This window comes from Amphibalanus amphitrite, unplaced genomic scaffold (assembly GCF_019059575.1).
Source record: "Amphibalanus amphitrite isolate SeventyFive unplaced genomic scaffold, NRLGWU_Aamphi_draft 000643F_arrow, whole genome shotgun sequence".
In the NCBI taxonomy this organism is placed as follows: Eukaryota; Metazoa; Arthropoda; class Thecostraca; order Balanomorpha; family Balanidae; genus Amphibalanus; species Amphibalanus amphitrite.
Genome location: NW_024882137.1, coordinates 119,202 through 131,908, shown reverse-complemented (window position 1 = coordinate 131,908; position 12,707 = coordinate 119,202). Strand labels below are relative to the sequence as shown.

At 49.1% G+C, this 12,707-nt stretch overlaps 1 protein-coding gene across 1 annotated transcript in view; it reads left to right on the top strand.

Moving 5' to 3' along the window:
- Window positions 1–366: 366 nt before the first annotated feature.
- Window positions 367–12,707, top strand: part of LOC122363854 (dual specificity protein phosphatase 1-like) — a gene marked incomplete at its 3' end in the record, with an annotated part of 117,430 nt that continues 105,089 nt past the window's right edge. Inside the window, exon 1 of the mRNA XM_043333647.1 lies at window positions 367–1,459. Within this exon, the coding sequence (XP_043189582.1) occupies window positions 1,393–1,459 (67 nt within the window). The remainder of the gene's footprint in view (window positions 1,460–12,707) is intronic.

The following is a 12,707-nucleotide window of genomic DNA, read 5'->3' as shown; positions in this document are numbered from 1 at the left end:
GGTGCAGCCGGCCGGCCGGCCAGATCAGTGGCGGTGATCTCACCGTCTCGTCACCGCGGGGCGCGCCGGCTACCGGCGAGTATACAGCGGCACCCTCCCTCTGCCAGCGGGCGGGCACACAGCCCGGGCACCCCTCCCCCGCCCCCGCCCCCGCCGGCTGACCCGCTGACCCCAGAGGTCACCGCCTCCCGGCGCGGCGGCTGGGCCGGCGCGGGGCGGAACGGTGTCGGGCCGGCGCGGTGCGGGCAGGTGTCGGGCCGGCGCGGGCCGGGGTGGTGTCGGGCCGGGACGGAACAGGTGGCTGCCGGCGCGGGGCGGGGCGGGACGGCCGGGGTGGGGAGTTTATTTTCGCCAGCGCCGGCCGCCGAGATCAGGGAGGCCGGCCGGCCGGTCAGCGCCGCCAGTCGGCCGGCGACCGGCGACCCGGCCGCGCCCCAGGCGCCCTCACCTCGACAGAGGCGCAGTGGAGGGTCACCGGACTGGTCGGCAGAGGCGCAGTGAGGGGCCACGTGACCGAGCTACCCGGAGTCGGTGGCATGTTCCGTGACTAGTCTGTGACAATTCAGCCAATGGTCACGTGATAGTTCCGGCGCCTGTGACTCTATGGGCGTCGCGGGACGCACTCACGGCTCTGTGGCCGTGCTCCTGACCTGCCTCTCAGTGGTGACCACGTGACCGGACTCGGCCTCTCAGTGGTGACCACGTGACCGGACTCGGCCTCTCCGTGGTGACCACGTGACCGGACTCGGCCTCTCCGTGGTGACCACGTGACCGGACTCGGCCTCTCCGTGGTGACCACGTGACCAGGTAGACGCCCAGCCTCTACTGTGCCGGCGCCAGCCTATAACGAGTTACCGAGCCGACCTGCGTCTGGGTGAGAGCCTCCCGAGACGGCGAGCCGACACGAACAGCTTCAGTACGTCACCTGTGTGAATCGCCGTCCGACACGGACAGCTTCAGTACGTCACCTGTGTGAATCGCCGTCCAGCGGCTCCTGGGGGCGCCTGGTGCCTGGACACTCCCTCAGGTCACTGCGGCTCCTGGGGGCGCCTGGCGCCTGGGCACTCCCTCGGGTCAGTGCAGGGCGCCCGCCGAGTATACCTGAGCGGCGACCCGCAGCTCAGGCTGTCACGGTGCTCTGTGTTCGGAGGGGAACTGAGGGACCGTCCTTGGTGTCCGAGTCTCCGCAGAGAACCCGCAGGGAACGGTGCTCCGCGGCTCTGCAGCCAACTGCAGCTTGTGGCTGCCAGTGAGCACCTAGTCTGGTGGCGAGGACGTTCCATCAACTGCACACAGAACTCTGTGACCTTCAATAAGACGCCTTTTGTGACACCCTGTGAGAGCCCTGAGTGGTATCCAGCGCAGCGAGACCAGCCATTGGTCTCCGAAGCCATGGGCTGTTGTGCGTCCAAAAACCATCCGCTCAGCGGCCACCTGGCCAAGTCGGACTACAGACTCCGTGAGTATCAATCAGTCGGACTACAGACTACGTGAGTATCAATCAGTCGGACTACAGACTCCGTGAGTATCAATCAGTCGGACTACAGACTCCGTGAGTATCAATCAGTCGGACTACAGACTCCGTGAGTATCAATCAGTCGGACTACAGACTACGTGAGTATCAATCAGTCGGACTACAGACTCCGTGAGTATCAATCAGTCGGACTACAGACTCCGTGAGTATCAATCAGTCGGACTACAGACTTCGTGAGTATCAATCAGTCGGACTACAGACTCCGTGAGTATCAATCAGTCGGACTACAGACTCCGTGAGTATCAATCAGACGGACTACGGACTCCGTGAGTATCAATCAGCCGGACTACAGACTCCGTGAGTATCAATCAGTCGGACTACAGACTCCGTGAGCATCAACCAGTCGGACTACAGACTCCGTGAGTATCAATCAGTCGGACTACAGACTCCGTGAGTATCAATCAGTCGGACTACAGACTCCGTGAGTATCAATCAGTCGGACTGCAGACTCCGTGAGTATCAATCAGTCGGACTACAGACTCCGTGAGTATCAATCAGTCGGACTACAGACTCCGTGAGTATCAATCAGACGGACTACAGACTCCGTGAGTATCAATCAGACGGACTACAGACTCCGTGAGTATCAATCAGACGGACTACAGACTCCGTGAGTATCAATCAGTCGGACTACAGACTCCGTGAGTATCAATCAGTCGGACTACAGACTCCGTGAGTATCAATCAGTCGGACTACAGACTCCGTGAGTATCAATCAGCCGGAATATTGGTCGGATACACCACTGGCCATAGCGGGGAGATTTATGGCCACCTTTCATGTTTTTGGGTTTGTAGAGTAACCGATTTCGCTGTCGCTAAAACTAAGAATTTCCCATACTACATCGACTATTCGTAAGTTAAATTGAAGGCCAAGGAATTTGTGATCGTGTTGTCCCTATTAGTGACAGGCCCCTGGCTACCCCTTTAGTGGCATGGGGACCGTAAAGGACCCCCTACCCACCCCACCCCACCCCCTCGAGATTATCTCAAAATTAAGTCGGCTGATTTTCAAAACTGAAACGGCATTCGATTTCACTCAACGAGATATACATTTCTAAAATATAAAATTAAAAAACGAATAAGGAGGTGGCAGTACGGATAAAACTGCAAATGGTATAATTTTTACTGCTTACCGGCCACGTTTTTTTTTTTAACCAATTTTGACGCAACTTCTGCCGATTGATGAAAAATGAACCAGAAATTTACATGTATCATAACAATGAACATTTCAAAAATCTTACCCGGATATAAGTAATTGAACTTGGCAGGTACAAGTAATTGAACTTGGCAGGTGCCATGTACACAAAAAGCACAATATTTTTTTTTTGCTCTCACTTAAACGGAGTGGCAATGGACTTATTATTTTACAGTAACGTGTGATAACACAAATAAAACTTTGATACATAAAGGTCATTCCTGGCCGGCGTCAAGGCACTGAGGTTGGGAAGTTGGGAGACGGGGGGGGTGAAATCGACCACCCTTTCTTTTTTCTGGTACCGCCTATGATCCATCTCTGCGTGTGGATCATAGGCGGTATTGCTTGTGAATATGTAACACCTACAAATTATGTTCACTTCAATCGCTATTACATTTGTTTTCCCATACATGCAACATTGCACGTTTAAATCGAGAAAGCCAGGCATTAAAATGGCACGTGCATTATACTGCACTTTTGAAACATGCAAGAAGTCAATGCTGCCATAGAGATCTTATATACATAGAGACCAGTATAGCGCCTTTTGGGGCGACTAACGGAGCGAGCGAGAGGGTGAGCCTTGCACGTGCGAAATTTCGAGGGGGTACCTCCAGCTGACTTGTGCACGGCACCCTACTAACCGGTCTCTAGCGATGTGCCAAATTTGAGCACAATCGGCCCAGCCGTTCTCGAGATCTGGAAGCGGCACCCTGCACGTGCGCACGTGCAAAATGGGTCCCAACTGACTTTTGCACAGCACCCTACTAACCGGTCCCTAACCATGTACCAAATTTGAGCGCCATCGGTCCAGCCGTTCTCGAGATCTGGAAACGACCCCTGCACGTGCGCACGTGCAGCAGCACCCCAACTCTGGCACATGGATATGCAGTGCCTAGTGGGTGCCTACCTACATGCCAACTTTCAGCGCAATCGGCCAAGTAGTTACCGAGATATTGCAACAATTACAAAAATGACACCTCTTCGTTTTGCACGTGGCACGTGCATAAGGGGTCACCCACATGCATCGGGAATAGTCCAATACTTGGTAGAAGGAATGAAGCTACCCCACAAAAATTACCGCATGTAAATCGGTCAAGTGGTTGCTGAGATATAAGCCTCGCAAAAGCGTGACCACGGCCCTCATACTCAGAAATTTCCGTTATTCTACGTAAGACTCCGCTCGCTTCGCTCGCTCCGTAATGACATGCATAGAGATATATATACATAGAGATGACATGCCTGTGCTGAAGCACTTGGTGTCATGGAATTTCGTTGGACCTTTTTAAGCACACTTTTCTGAGCATCCAATAAGTATGTGCTAAATTGAGTCGGGGTCTTCAATATTGGAGACAGTTGAAATGGCAGTAGGTATACTGTAAGTAGGTATACTGCGTGCGGTTATATTGTAAGACTTCGCTGAGTACAGTCGGACGCAGTTGCGACCCAATACCTTTTACGTATTATTTTCAAATAACGCAGGGCCGCCTATGGGCGATCTGAAAACAATGCGAAAAAGAAAAGGTGCTGGATAACAACTGCCACCAACTGTTCATGCATACCTATGTACATGTTTCGCAGCTCCCGTGTGCTGACATTTCTCCCTCTAGATGGCACTAGTGATGCGCGCCTGAAGAGATCCTGCGCCGCAGCGCCCGTGTGCTAATATTTCTCCCTCTACATAGATGGCACTAGTGATTTGTGACTGGAGATATACTGTGCCGCAGAGCATGGCTGATCATTTTCATCCAAAAACTTTCACCCCCCTCTCCCGAACTGGCGCTTTGATATACCGGTAGTCGGTACATTCCAGGGACGTAGCCACGCGTACCACCGCGTATCAAACTTTGTAAGGCAATAGTTTGCTTGTCAACTAGCTCTCTGAATCAAGAAGCATTTTAACATTTTTAGCATTTCGGTCAAAAATTATACATTTGGATGAATTTTGGAAATTTTCGTGCATACCATCATCTTCCTTATAAGTCAAAGATAATGAAAACATGTCGCAACTATAACCTGCTGTTCAGGGAAACGAGTGAGAGGGCGTTTTATTGTAGTGTGCTTTTTCGCTGTATGCAGGTAGCACGACGCTGGTCAGGACGAAGCTACACTTTGAGAGGTTTTTTTAGGCATAAACAATCATTTTACAGACGATTTAAGGTGTGATTCGGATGCGCTGGACAATTCTACGTGGAATGAATAACAAAAAAGTGGAAATCGAAATACTTTAACTTGCCACTTAATGCGTGCTATGATGGCATAAGTCCCCACGGTGCGCCGGCGGCGCCCGAGTTTTTTTTTTTGCCAGTTACCATGCCACTCGGAGACTTGTGATATGCGTATGTTTCTTACCGCTGCAGCGGTTAGAATAAAGAAACATACCAGTGCGCTGGCCATATGAAAGCTGAACAAAAGTCTGCATTATATTGTATATGTAATTATGTAGGCATGAGACCCTCTGTAGAAAGGAGGCCCCTTTAGGGAGGAGGCCCTCTGTAGAAAGGAGGCCCCCGGGATTCCTCCGCCCCTCCCTTGGCCAAATCCTAGCTACGTGCCTGGTACCTTCCCCTAGCTGACAAGAATTACAGAAATATGCGAGTGTGATATATGCGTATGTGTGACTGATGAACTGCACTGACCTCGCGGGCTATAATGGGGGGGGGGGGGCGTACCCCCTGGCGAATATTTGCAGTAGCTCCCAAACGCTTAGGGATAGAAAGACGAAACTTTCAGTATGTATTCAGTATGTACCCCTCATCAATTGGACATCTTCTGGAGTAAAAATTGGAGCCTAGCCCTCTTCATGACGTCACAGGGTCGATTTTTCTGCATTCACCACGCGTCGCTCTTCCAGGCTTTTCAGAACTAATGCCAGTGTTTGTTTGAGCCGTACTTCCCGTTTGTTTGAGTTTCTGCGCTTCTTGTCGTCGGCGTCAGCCCTGTCATCATGATGTCCAGGTTGCGTTTCAGGGTAGCGGCACTCGGCAGCTCGTGTACTGGTGGTCGAATGACGCTGTTGTCCCACCTTGTTCTTGTAGGCCGCTACCCTTGGAACGGCACATTCCAGTAGTCGAGCTTTGGAGCCACCTTTTGATACCAATGCTGGATTGAAATGAAGAGAGCAAAGTCGGTCACATGCAATGGGCATCTAGTCAACCGGTCTCATTATGGCTTCTTTCGATTTATCAAGAGCGCTCCGGTGCTTCGGGAAGCGATACAGAGAAACATACTGCGGTTCCGAATCTGATGTATATGTTACGGGTCATATGCTAACTTGGGCAGTATGCAAACTACCCGGGCAGTATGCATACTACCCAACAGCCCGGGCAGTATGCATACCGCCCGGGTAGTATGCATACTACCCGACCCCTTGGGCAGTATGCATACCGCCCGGGCAGTATGCATACCTCCCGGGTAGTATGCATACTACCCACATTTCTTCTCACGGGCAAGATGTTTACTCGGGCAGTATGTTGACCACACTTCGTGAGGCTTGCTAATGCAATAGCTCGCGTATATACGAGTTAATGTGAATGACAAATGTTTTAACCTTTCAGGTTCCACCTAAACCGTACATAATTGTCTTATAACCAGCACCATTGAGTTGGAAAGGGAAAAATTGTTCATAAAACATACATCGCACAACCCTAGTAGAGTTGGGTTCATGTGCTGACCCTTGGTGACCTAACCTGTGACCTGACCTGGTATTATCAGTGACATCCAATAGCAACATATGTACTAGGCAACTTACATCCTATCGCTGATTTTCGACAAAATGCGTCTTGGCCTCTGCCCCCCCCCCCTCCCCCCCCCCCCGATGCCATACGCGCCAGGTCTCTCTCAGTGAGAGACGGTCGCCATCCGGAATGTTATCCAATCGGGAACAATTAAATGACAATGGGCGCCTCAGATGCCTTCGTTTGCTGAATTGGCCAAGGAACTGCGAGTGCAATTGTGTTCCGGAAGTGAGGTGACTTTTCAAAATTTACTTTGGTGAGTTTTCCTCAGCACTTGCCACGTCTTACATACATGTAAATGATTTCATGCAGCACTAGGTATTGAAATCGTAATAACCGTGGCTGCGGAGTCGGAGTCGGAGTCGGAGTCGGAGTCGGAGTCGGTCGGAGTCGACAGTTTTACCCGGAGTCGGAGTCGGAAATGGAGTTGCCAAAATCTTACCGACTCCGACTCCCCAATCGGAGTTAACGCTGCATGGCTCAACGTCATGCCCTGCACCTGTTTCCTTGACGACACTACGCTCGTTGACCTTTAAAAATCAGACTTTGTTCAAAAAAGGCAAAATTCTTGTTTTGGACAAGCGTTTTCGGCGAGCGATACAGAAGATCGCCAAAGCATAGGTACTTTTAATTAATTCTGCATGTTATTTATAACGTGTATTTGCAATGCAAGGCCTTAGGACTCAAAAAGATCGTGTCTGGCAAAATAAAAACATATCCACTTGGAACTTCATTGATCAAGACATGAATTTTTAGAGAAACATCGGGAGTCGGAGCTGGAGTCGGAGTCGGAGTCGGAGTCGATTTTTGAAGCTGGAGTCGTGAGTCGGAGTAGGAGTCACCCGAAAATCCATCGACTCCGCAGCCCTGGTAATAACGCCCTCTACGGTCAAGGTGCCAAACCTAAGCAACCAAATGAGCTGACACTATGTCGTCGTTTCATTTCACTCAGTTCACGCTTCATAATGACAATGACTTGTTGGCTTGTGGTTATTCAACAATGGATTTGGGAAAAAGTAATTTTAACACTTTATTCCAATCCTCATTCCATCCTACGATCGAGCAATCACGTTTGACGGCAAAAATTATTCTCGGTTGATCTACATATTGCCTAGAGAGCCATTTATATTCTTAATGTGGACATGGATTACACAACTTAAAGTCGGAAAGCGGGCAGTATGCAAACTGCCCAAGCTTTTGGGCGGTATGCATACTGCCCAAGGGGTCGGGTAGTATGCATACTACCCGGGCGGTATGCATACTGCCCGGGCTGTTGGGTAGTATGCATACTGCCCGGGTAGTTTGCATACTGCCCAAGTTAGCATATGACCCGTAACATATACAACCTTGGACGACAGACTTCGGGGTATATCGGAAATGAAGAAGAGAAAAAGTAAAAAATATGGTATCTACATTTACGAGGGGGTATCGAAAAGTTCTGATCATCACATAGAAGATATAGACCGATTTTGATGATTTTTGGTTGGTATTTTATTTGGTTCTCAAGAACAATGTTCCCGCAAAGAAAATCCTGAAAAGTGGTTTTATCTTATGTAGGAGAGACTAAGAAGTAAAAAAGATGAGTATTGGGCCCATTGAGGACCGAACCGTCATCCAACTAAAGCATTTGAAACGGTATCACACTGGGAAAATACATCAAGAAAGTGAAATTAGTTAATGGCGAGGAAAGCCCATCTCATGCACTTACCGAAAATGAAGAAATAATTCTCAACTTTGTTGCATGGCTCTTGCAGGGGAGTCAAGAAGTGAGTGACTACCAGTGACTGACAAGGTGATGACTGTGAAGGAAGTGGAGGACCTCATCCTTACAGATCGTCGTCTGACCTTTCAGATTATTGCGCAACAGAAAGGTCTCGATGCTGGCAGTGCCTGAAAATATTATCAGCGAAGAACTACAGACGATAAAGGAGTCAGCCCGCTTAGAAGTTCGTGTGTCTACTTTGTTCGAGAGAAAAATGCGTCTTGGCCTTTCGAAACGAAATCTAGGCCTTTTTTAGGAAATTGAAGGCATCTTCGATCGTTTGATGACTTGTGACGAATGCTGGGTCTATGTGTATGATCCAGAGACAAAAAGATGATCAAGAAGTTGAAGCACGGCATATCTGTCCTTCTTAAAAAGCGAAGATGCAGAAGCCGATATGGAAGGTCAATGCTATCAGTGTTCTGGATCTGGCGTAGGATAGTCATTACCGACTGTCTTGATGATGGTCGGATAATGATTAGCAAGCACTACTGCACACTTTTGAAGAAGTTGCGAGATGGCCTCGAGCAGAATCGCCGCAAAAAAAACAACAAAAAAGATGTTTTATCCTCGCCAACAGCACCCCCGCCCATTCATCCTGAGCTGCGATTGAAGAAACAACATGATATGGACACGAAATCCTACCGCATCTAGCAAATTCACCTGACCGGGTATTAACTGACTCTTGAATGTTACGGCAGATGAAGAATCCACAGTATGGCCGGTGATTTAAGGACAGAAATGACGTCATTGATGAGGTGGAGCAGTGATTACGGAGCGAGCGAAGCGAGCGTAGTCTTTCCTTAGATTAACGGAAATTTCTGAGTATGAGCGGCCGGCCGGCCGGCCGGCCGGCCGTGCGGACGCTTTTGCGAGGCTTATATCTCAGCAACCACTTGACCGATTTACACGCGGTAATTTTTGTAGGGTAGCTTCATTCCTTCTACCAAGTATTGAACGATTCCCGATGCATGTGGGTGACCCCTTATGCACGTGCCACGTGCAAAACGAAGAGGTGTCAGTTTTGTAATTGTTGCAATATCTCGGTAACTAATTGGCCGATTGCGCTGAAAGTTGGCATGTAGGTAGGCACCCACTAGGCACTGCATATCCATGTGCCAGAGTTGGGGTGCTGCTGCACGTGCGCACGTGCAGGGGTCGTTTCCAGATCTCGAGAACGGCTGGACCGATGGCGCTCAAATTTGGTACACGGTTAGGGACCAGTTAGTAGTGTACCGTGCACAAGTCAGTTGGAACCCATTTTGCACGTGCGCACGTGCAGGGTGCCGCTTCCAGATCTCGAGATCGGCTGGGCCGATTGTGCTCAAATTTGGCACATCGCTAGAGACCGGTTAGTAGGGTGCCGTGCACAAGTCATTTGGAGGTACCCCTTCGAAATTTCGCACGTGCAAGGCTCACCCTCTCGCTCGCTCCGTTAGTCGCCCCAAAAGGCGTTATACTGGTTTACGGGACAGTGCGAAGGTCCTACAATGACCGCCTGAGGCAGCTCAAGAAACGATGCAATAAGCTTGCGGTCGTGTGTGGTGACTTGTGAAGGAGTAATGAACATCATGTAAAAAAAGCAAATTTCTATCGCATATAATTCATGGTGATGATCAGAACTTTTCGATACCCCCTCGTAAAAGTTATCCCTCGCATGTGTGCGGCGTTTGCCAGCTTCTAATGTGTAGGGGGGGGGGGTCGGTTGGACCCCTCCCCCTTGCCGTTTGGCCCCTGATCGAGCTAGAGCTTCGCGGAAAAAACGAGCGTGTTGCCCGTGACGAGAGGAAGCCGATGATACCCAATTTTGAGGTTCTAGATCATTGGTTGACCTTCCAGGTCAGGTCAATGACCCAAAGTCGGGAAAATCGGGACCTATTAGAAAGTCGTGAAGTGTGGCTGCTAAGGGGTTTTTCGGGGTGCTGATCACGAATATCGTGTTAGTTTTGATCACCTAGATAATGTCTTTAAGCATTTAGACCAGGTCGCGTCAGGTCAGGTCAGGTCAACCAGTAGGGGTTGTGACGGGTATTTGTAATGCGTGTCAACCGCCTCTGACAGCTTCGTAACTTGTTACGAAGGCACCAAAACTACTTCGTAAATGTTCAAATGGTTGCTAAATTCGAATTCAGCTCCAAAAACTAGCCTAGAAATATGTAAAAATCGAAAAAAGAACCGAGGTCACCCGGGGTCACCAAAGGTCAATGACCTGACCTGACCTTCAGGTGACCTTGATACCCACCCTTATGGATCAAATCACATGTTTGAACGTTTGAAACCACGAAAAGCTTGCAAACGCGCGGCTAATGCGAGCCGACATACGCGGAATCGCGATTCCGGCCAAACATGGTCTCGGAAAAGAGGTCACAGGTCAAAGGTCATTTGGGTCAGGGTCATGAAATTTCCAGGGTAGGTGTAATTAATCAATGCGAGGGTACTGAAAGTTTCGTCTCGATCGGCCGCTTTTTACGCGAGTTATTCACGAAAAACCATGGGGGGTCCATCCGACCCCCTTACACATGCGAGGGTTAACCCGCGCCCCGTAGGGGGGGCCGAAACGGCCCCCCCTGTCCTTTTCGGTCGATATCTCCTAAACGGTCGCCACCAAACTTTCAGGACCCCTCCGGGCATCAATTTTACACATTGTGATCAAAAATTTTCCAAAGGCTATGATAGGTTGGCCACAAATGACGTCAGAGTGACGTCATGTTCTGTCATTTTCGACCGAAAAAAGACCTTCGCGAGAAGACCTGTCAGGACTACAGCTTTGAAGATACAGAAAAATGATCAAAACATAAAAGGTGTAGAATTGACAGGGCTACAAAACTGCTATCTCGAATTTTTGAAATTTTTGAGTTTTGACCCCCAAAAATCAAAAAAGCATTTTTTTGGATATATTCGCCAAAAAATCCAAAAAGTTTTTTGAGTTTCAAAAAAACGGAATATATGTGATAGTGCCTACCGTCTTCTTTCTACATACCAAATTTCAGATCGATACCTCGTTTTTTGGCCAAGTTATAGCGAAAAAACTGTTCAAAAATGATGACGTCAAATTTTCAAACTCAATTTTTGGCAATTCTAGAACTCGTAGAGCAAAACGAAGACCACCATTAGACTCCCCGTGACGAGCTGCATCGAATCGATACCCATTTTATGCAAAAATATCAACTTTAAAATTTGACCTAATTTGACCTGACCTTGACCTGACCTTCACAAAAACGTGACCTAGGCTGGCCCCAAAGGCTGCCTAACCCACATAATCGCATTTGTCATGTAAAATGGACCATAAAACATGTATCACACGACACATTCATAATGTGACCCCCGGTGACCTGACCTCGCTGTGACCTGACCTGGTATCAGTGACCTCAGATAGCAAAGTATGTGTTTGACGAACAATGTACCATCGATGGTTTTCAATAAATTACCAATTTACTCGCTTTCACAGCACATTTCTTGAATTGTTTGTGAACGGTGAAAATCTGACCTTTGACCTGACCTGTGACGTCATCGGTTTGACCTAGGTCAATGAAATTTGGTCACAAGGTAGTTCCCGGGTGGGGCTATCGAACGCCGTTTGAATTTTGAAAATCGGCCGGTAACTTTCCGAGATCTTAGGGGGGCCGAAACGCCCCCCCCCCTACGGGTGGTAGGGTCCGCCGGTAGCCCTACGGGGCGCGGGTTAAGGTCCTAGGTCAGTGGTTGACCTTCCAAGTCAGGTCAGTGACCCAAAGTCGGGAAAATCGGGACCTGTTAGAAAGTCGTAAAGTGTGGCTGCTAAGGAGTTTTCGGGGTGCTGATCACGAATGTCGTGTTAGTTTTGATCACAGATGATGTCGTTAAGCGTTTAGACCAGGTCGGGTCAGGTCAGGTTAGGTCAACCGGTAGGGGTCGTGACGGGTATTCGTAGTACCTGTCATCCGCCTCTGACAGCTTCGTAACATGTTACGAAGGCACGAAAACTACTTCGTAAATGTTCAAATAGTTTCTAGATTCGAATTCAGCTCCAAAAACTAGCCTAGAAACATGTTAAGCTCGAAAAAAGTGAACCGAGGTCACCAAAGGTCAGTGACCTGACCTGACCTTCAGGTGACCTTGACATCCACCCAAATGCATGGGAGCAACATCAAATCACATGTGTGAACGTTTGAAACCATGAGAAGCTTGCAAACGCGCGGCTTATGTGAGCCGACATACGCCGAATCGCGATTCCGGCCAAAGATGGGTTCGAGAAATAGGTCACAGGTCAAAGGTCACTTGGGTCAGGGTCATGAAATTTTCAGAGTAGGTGTAGAATGGATCAATGCGAGGGTACTGAAAGTTTCGTCGCGATCGGCCGCTTTTTACGCGAGTTATTTGCGAAAAACCATGAGGGGTCCATCCGACCCCCCCTACACATGCAAGGGTTATAAAAATACACAGACGTGAAATCGAGTACAAATCATAGAAACAGACGTACTGACTCATCTACGAAATAGGTACACCA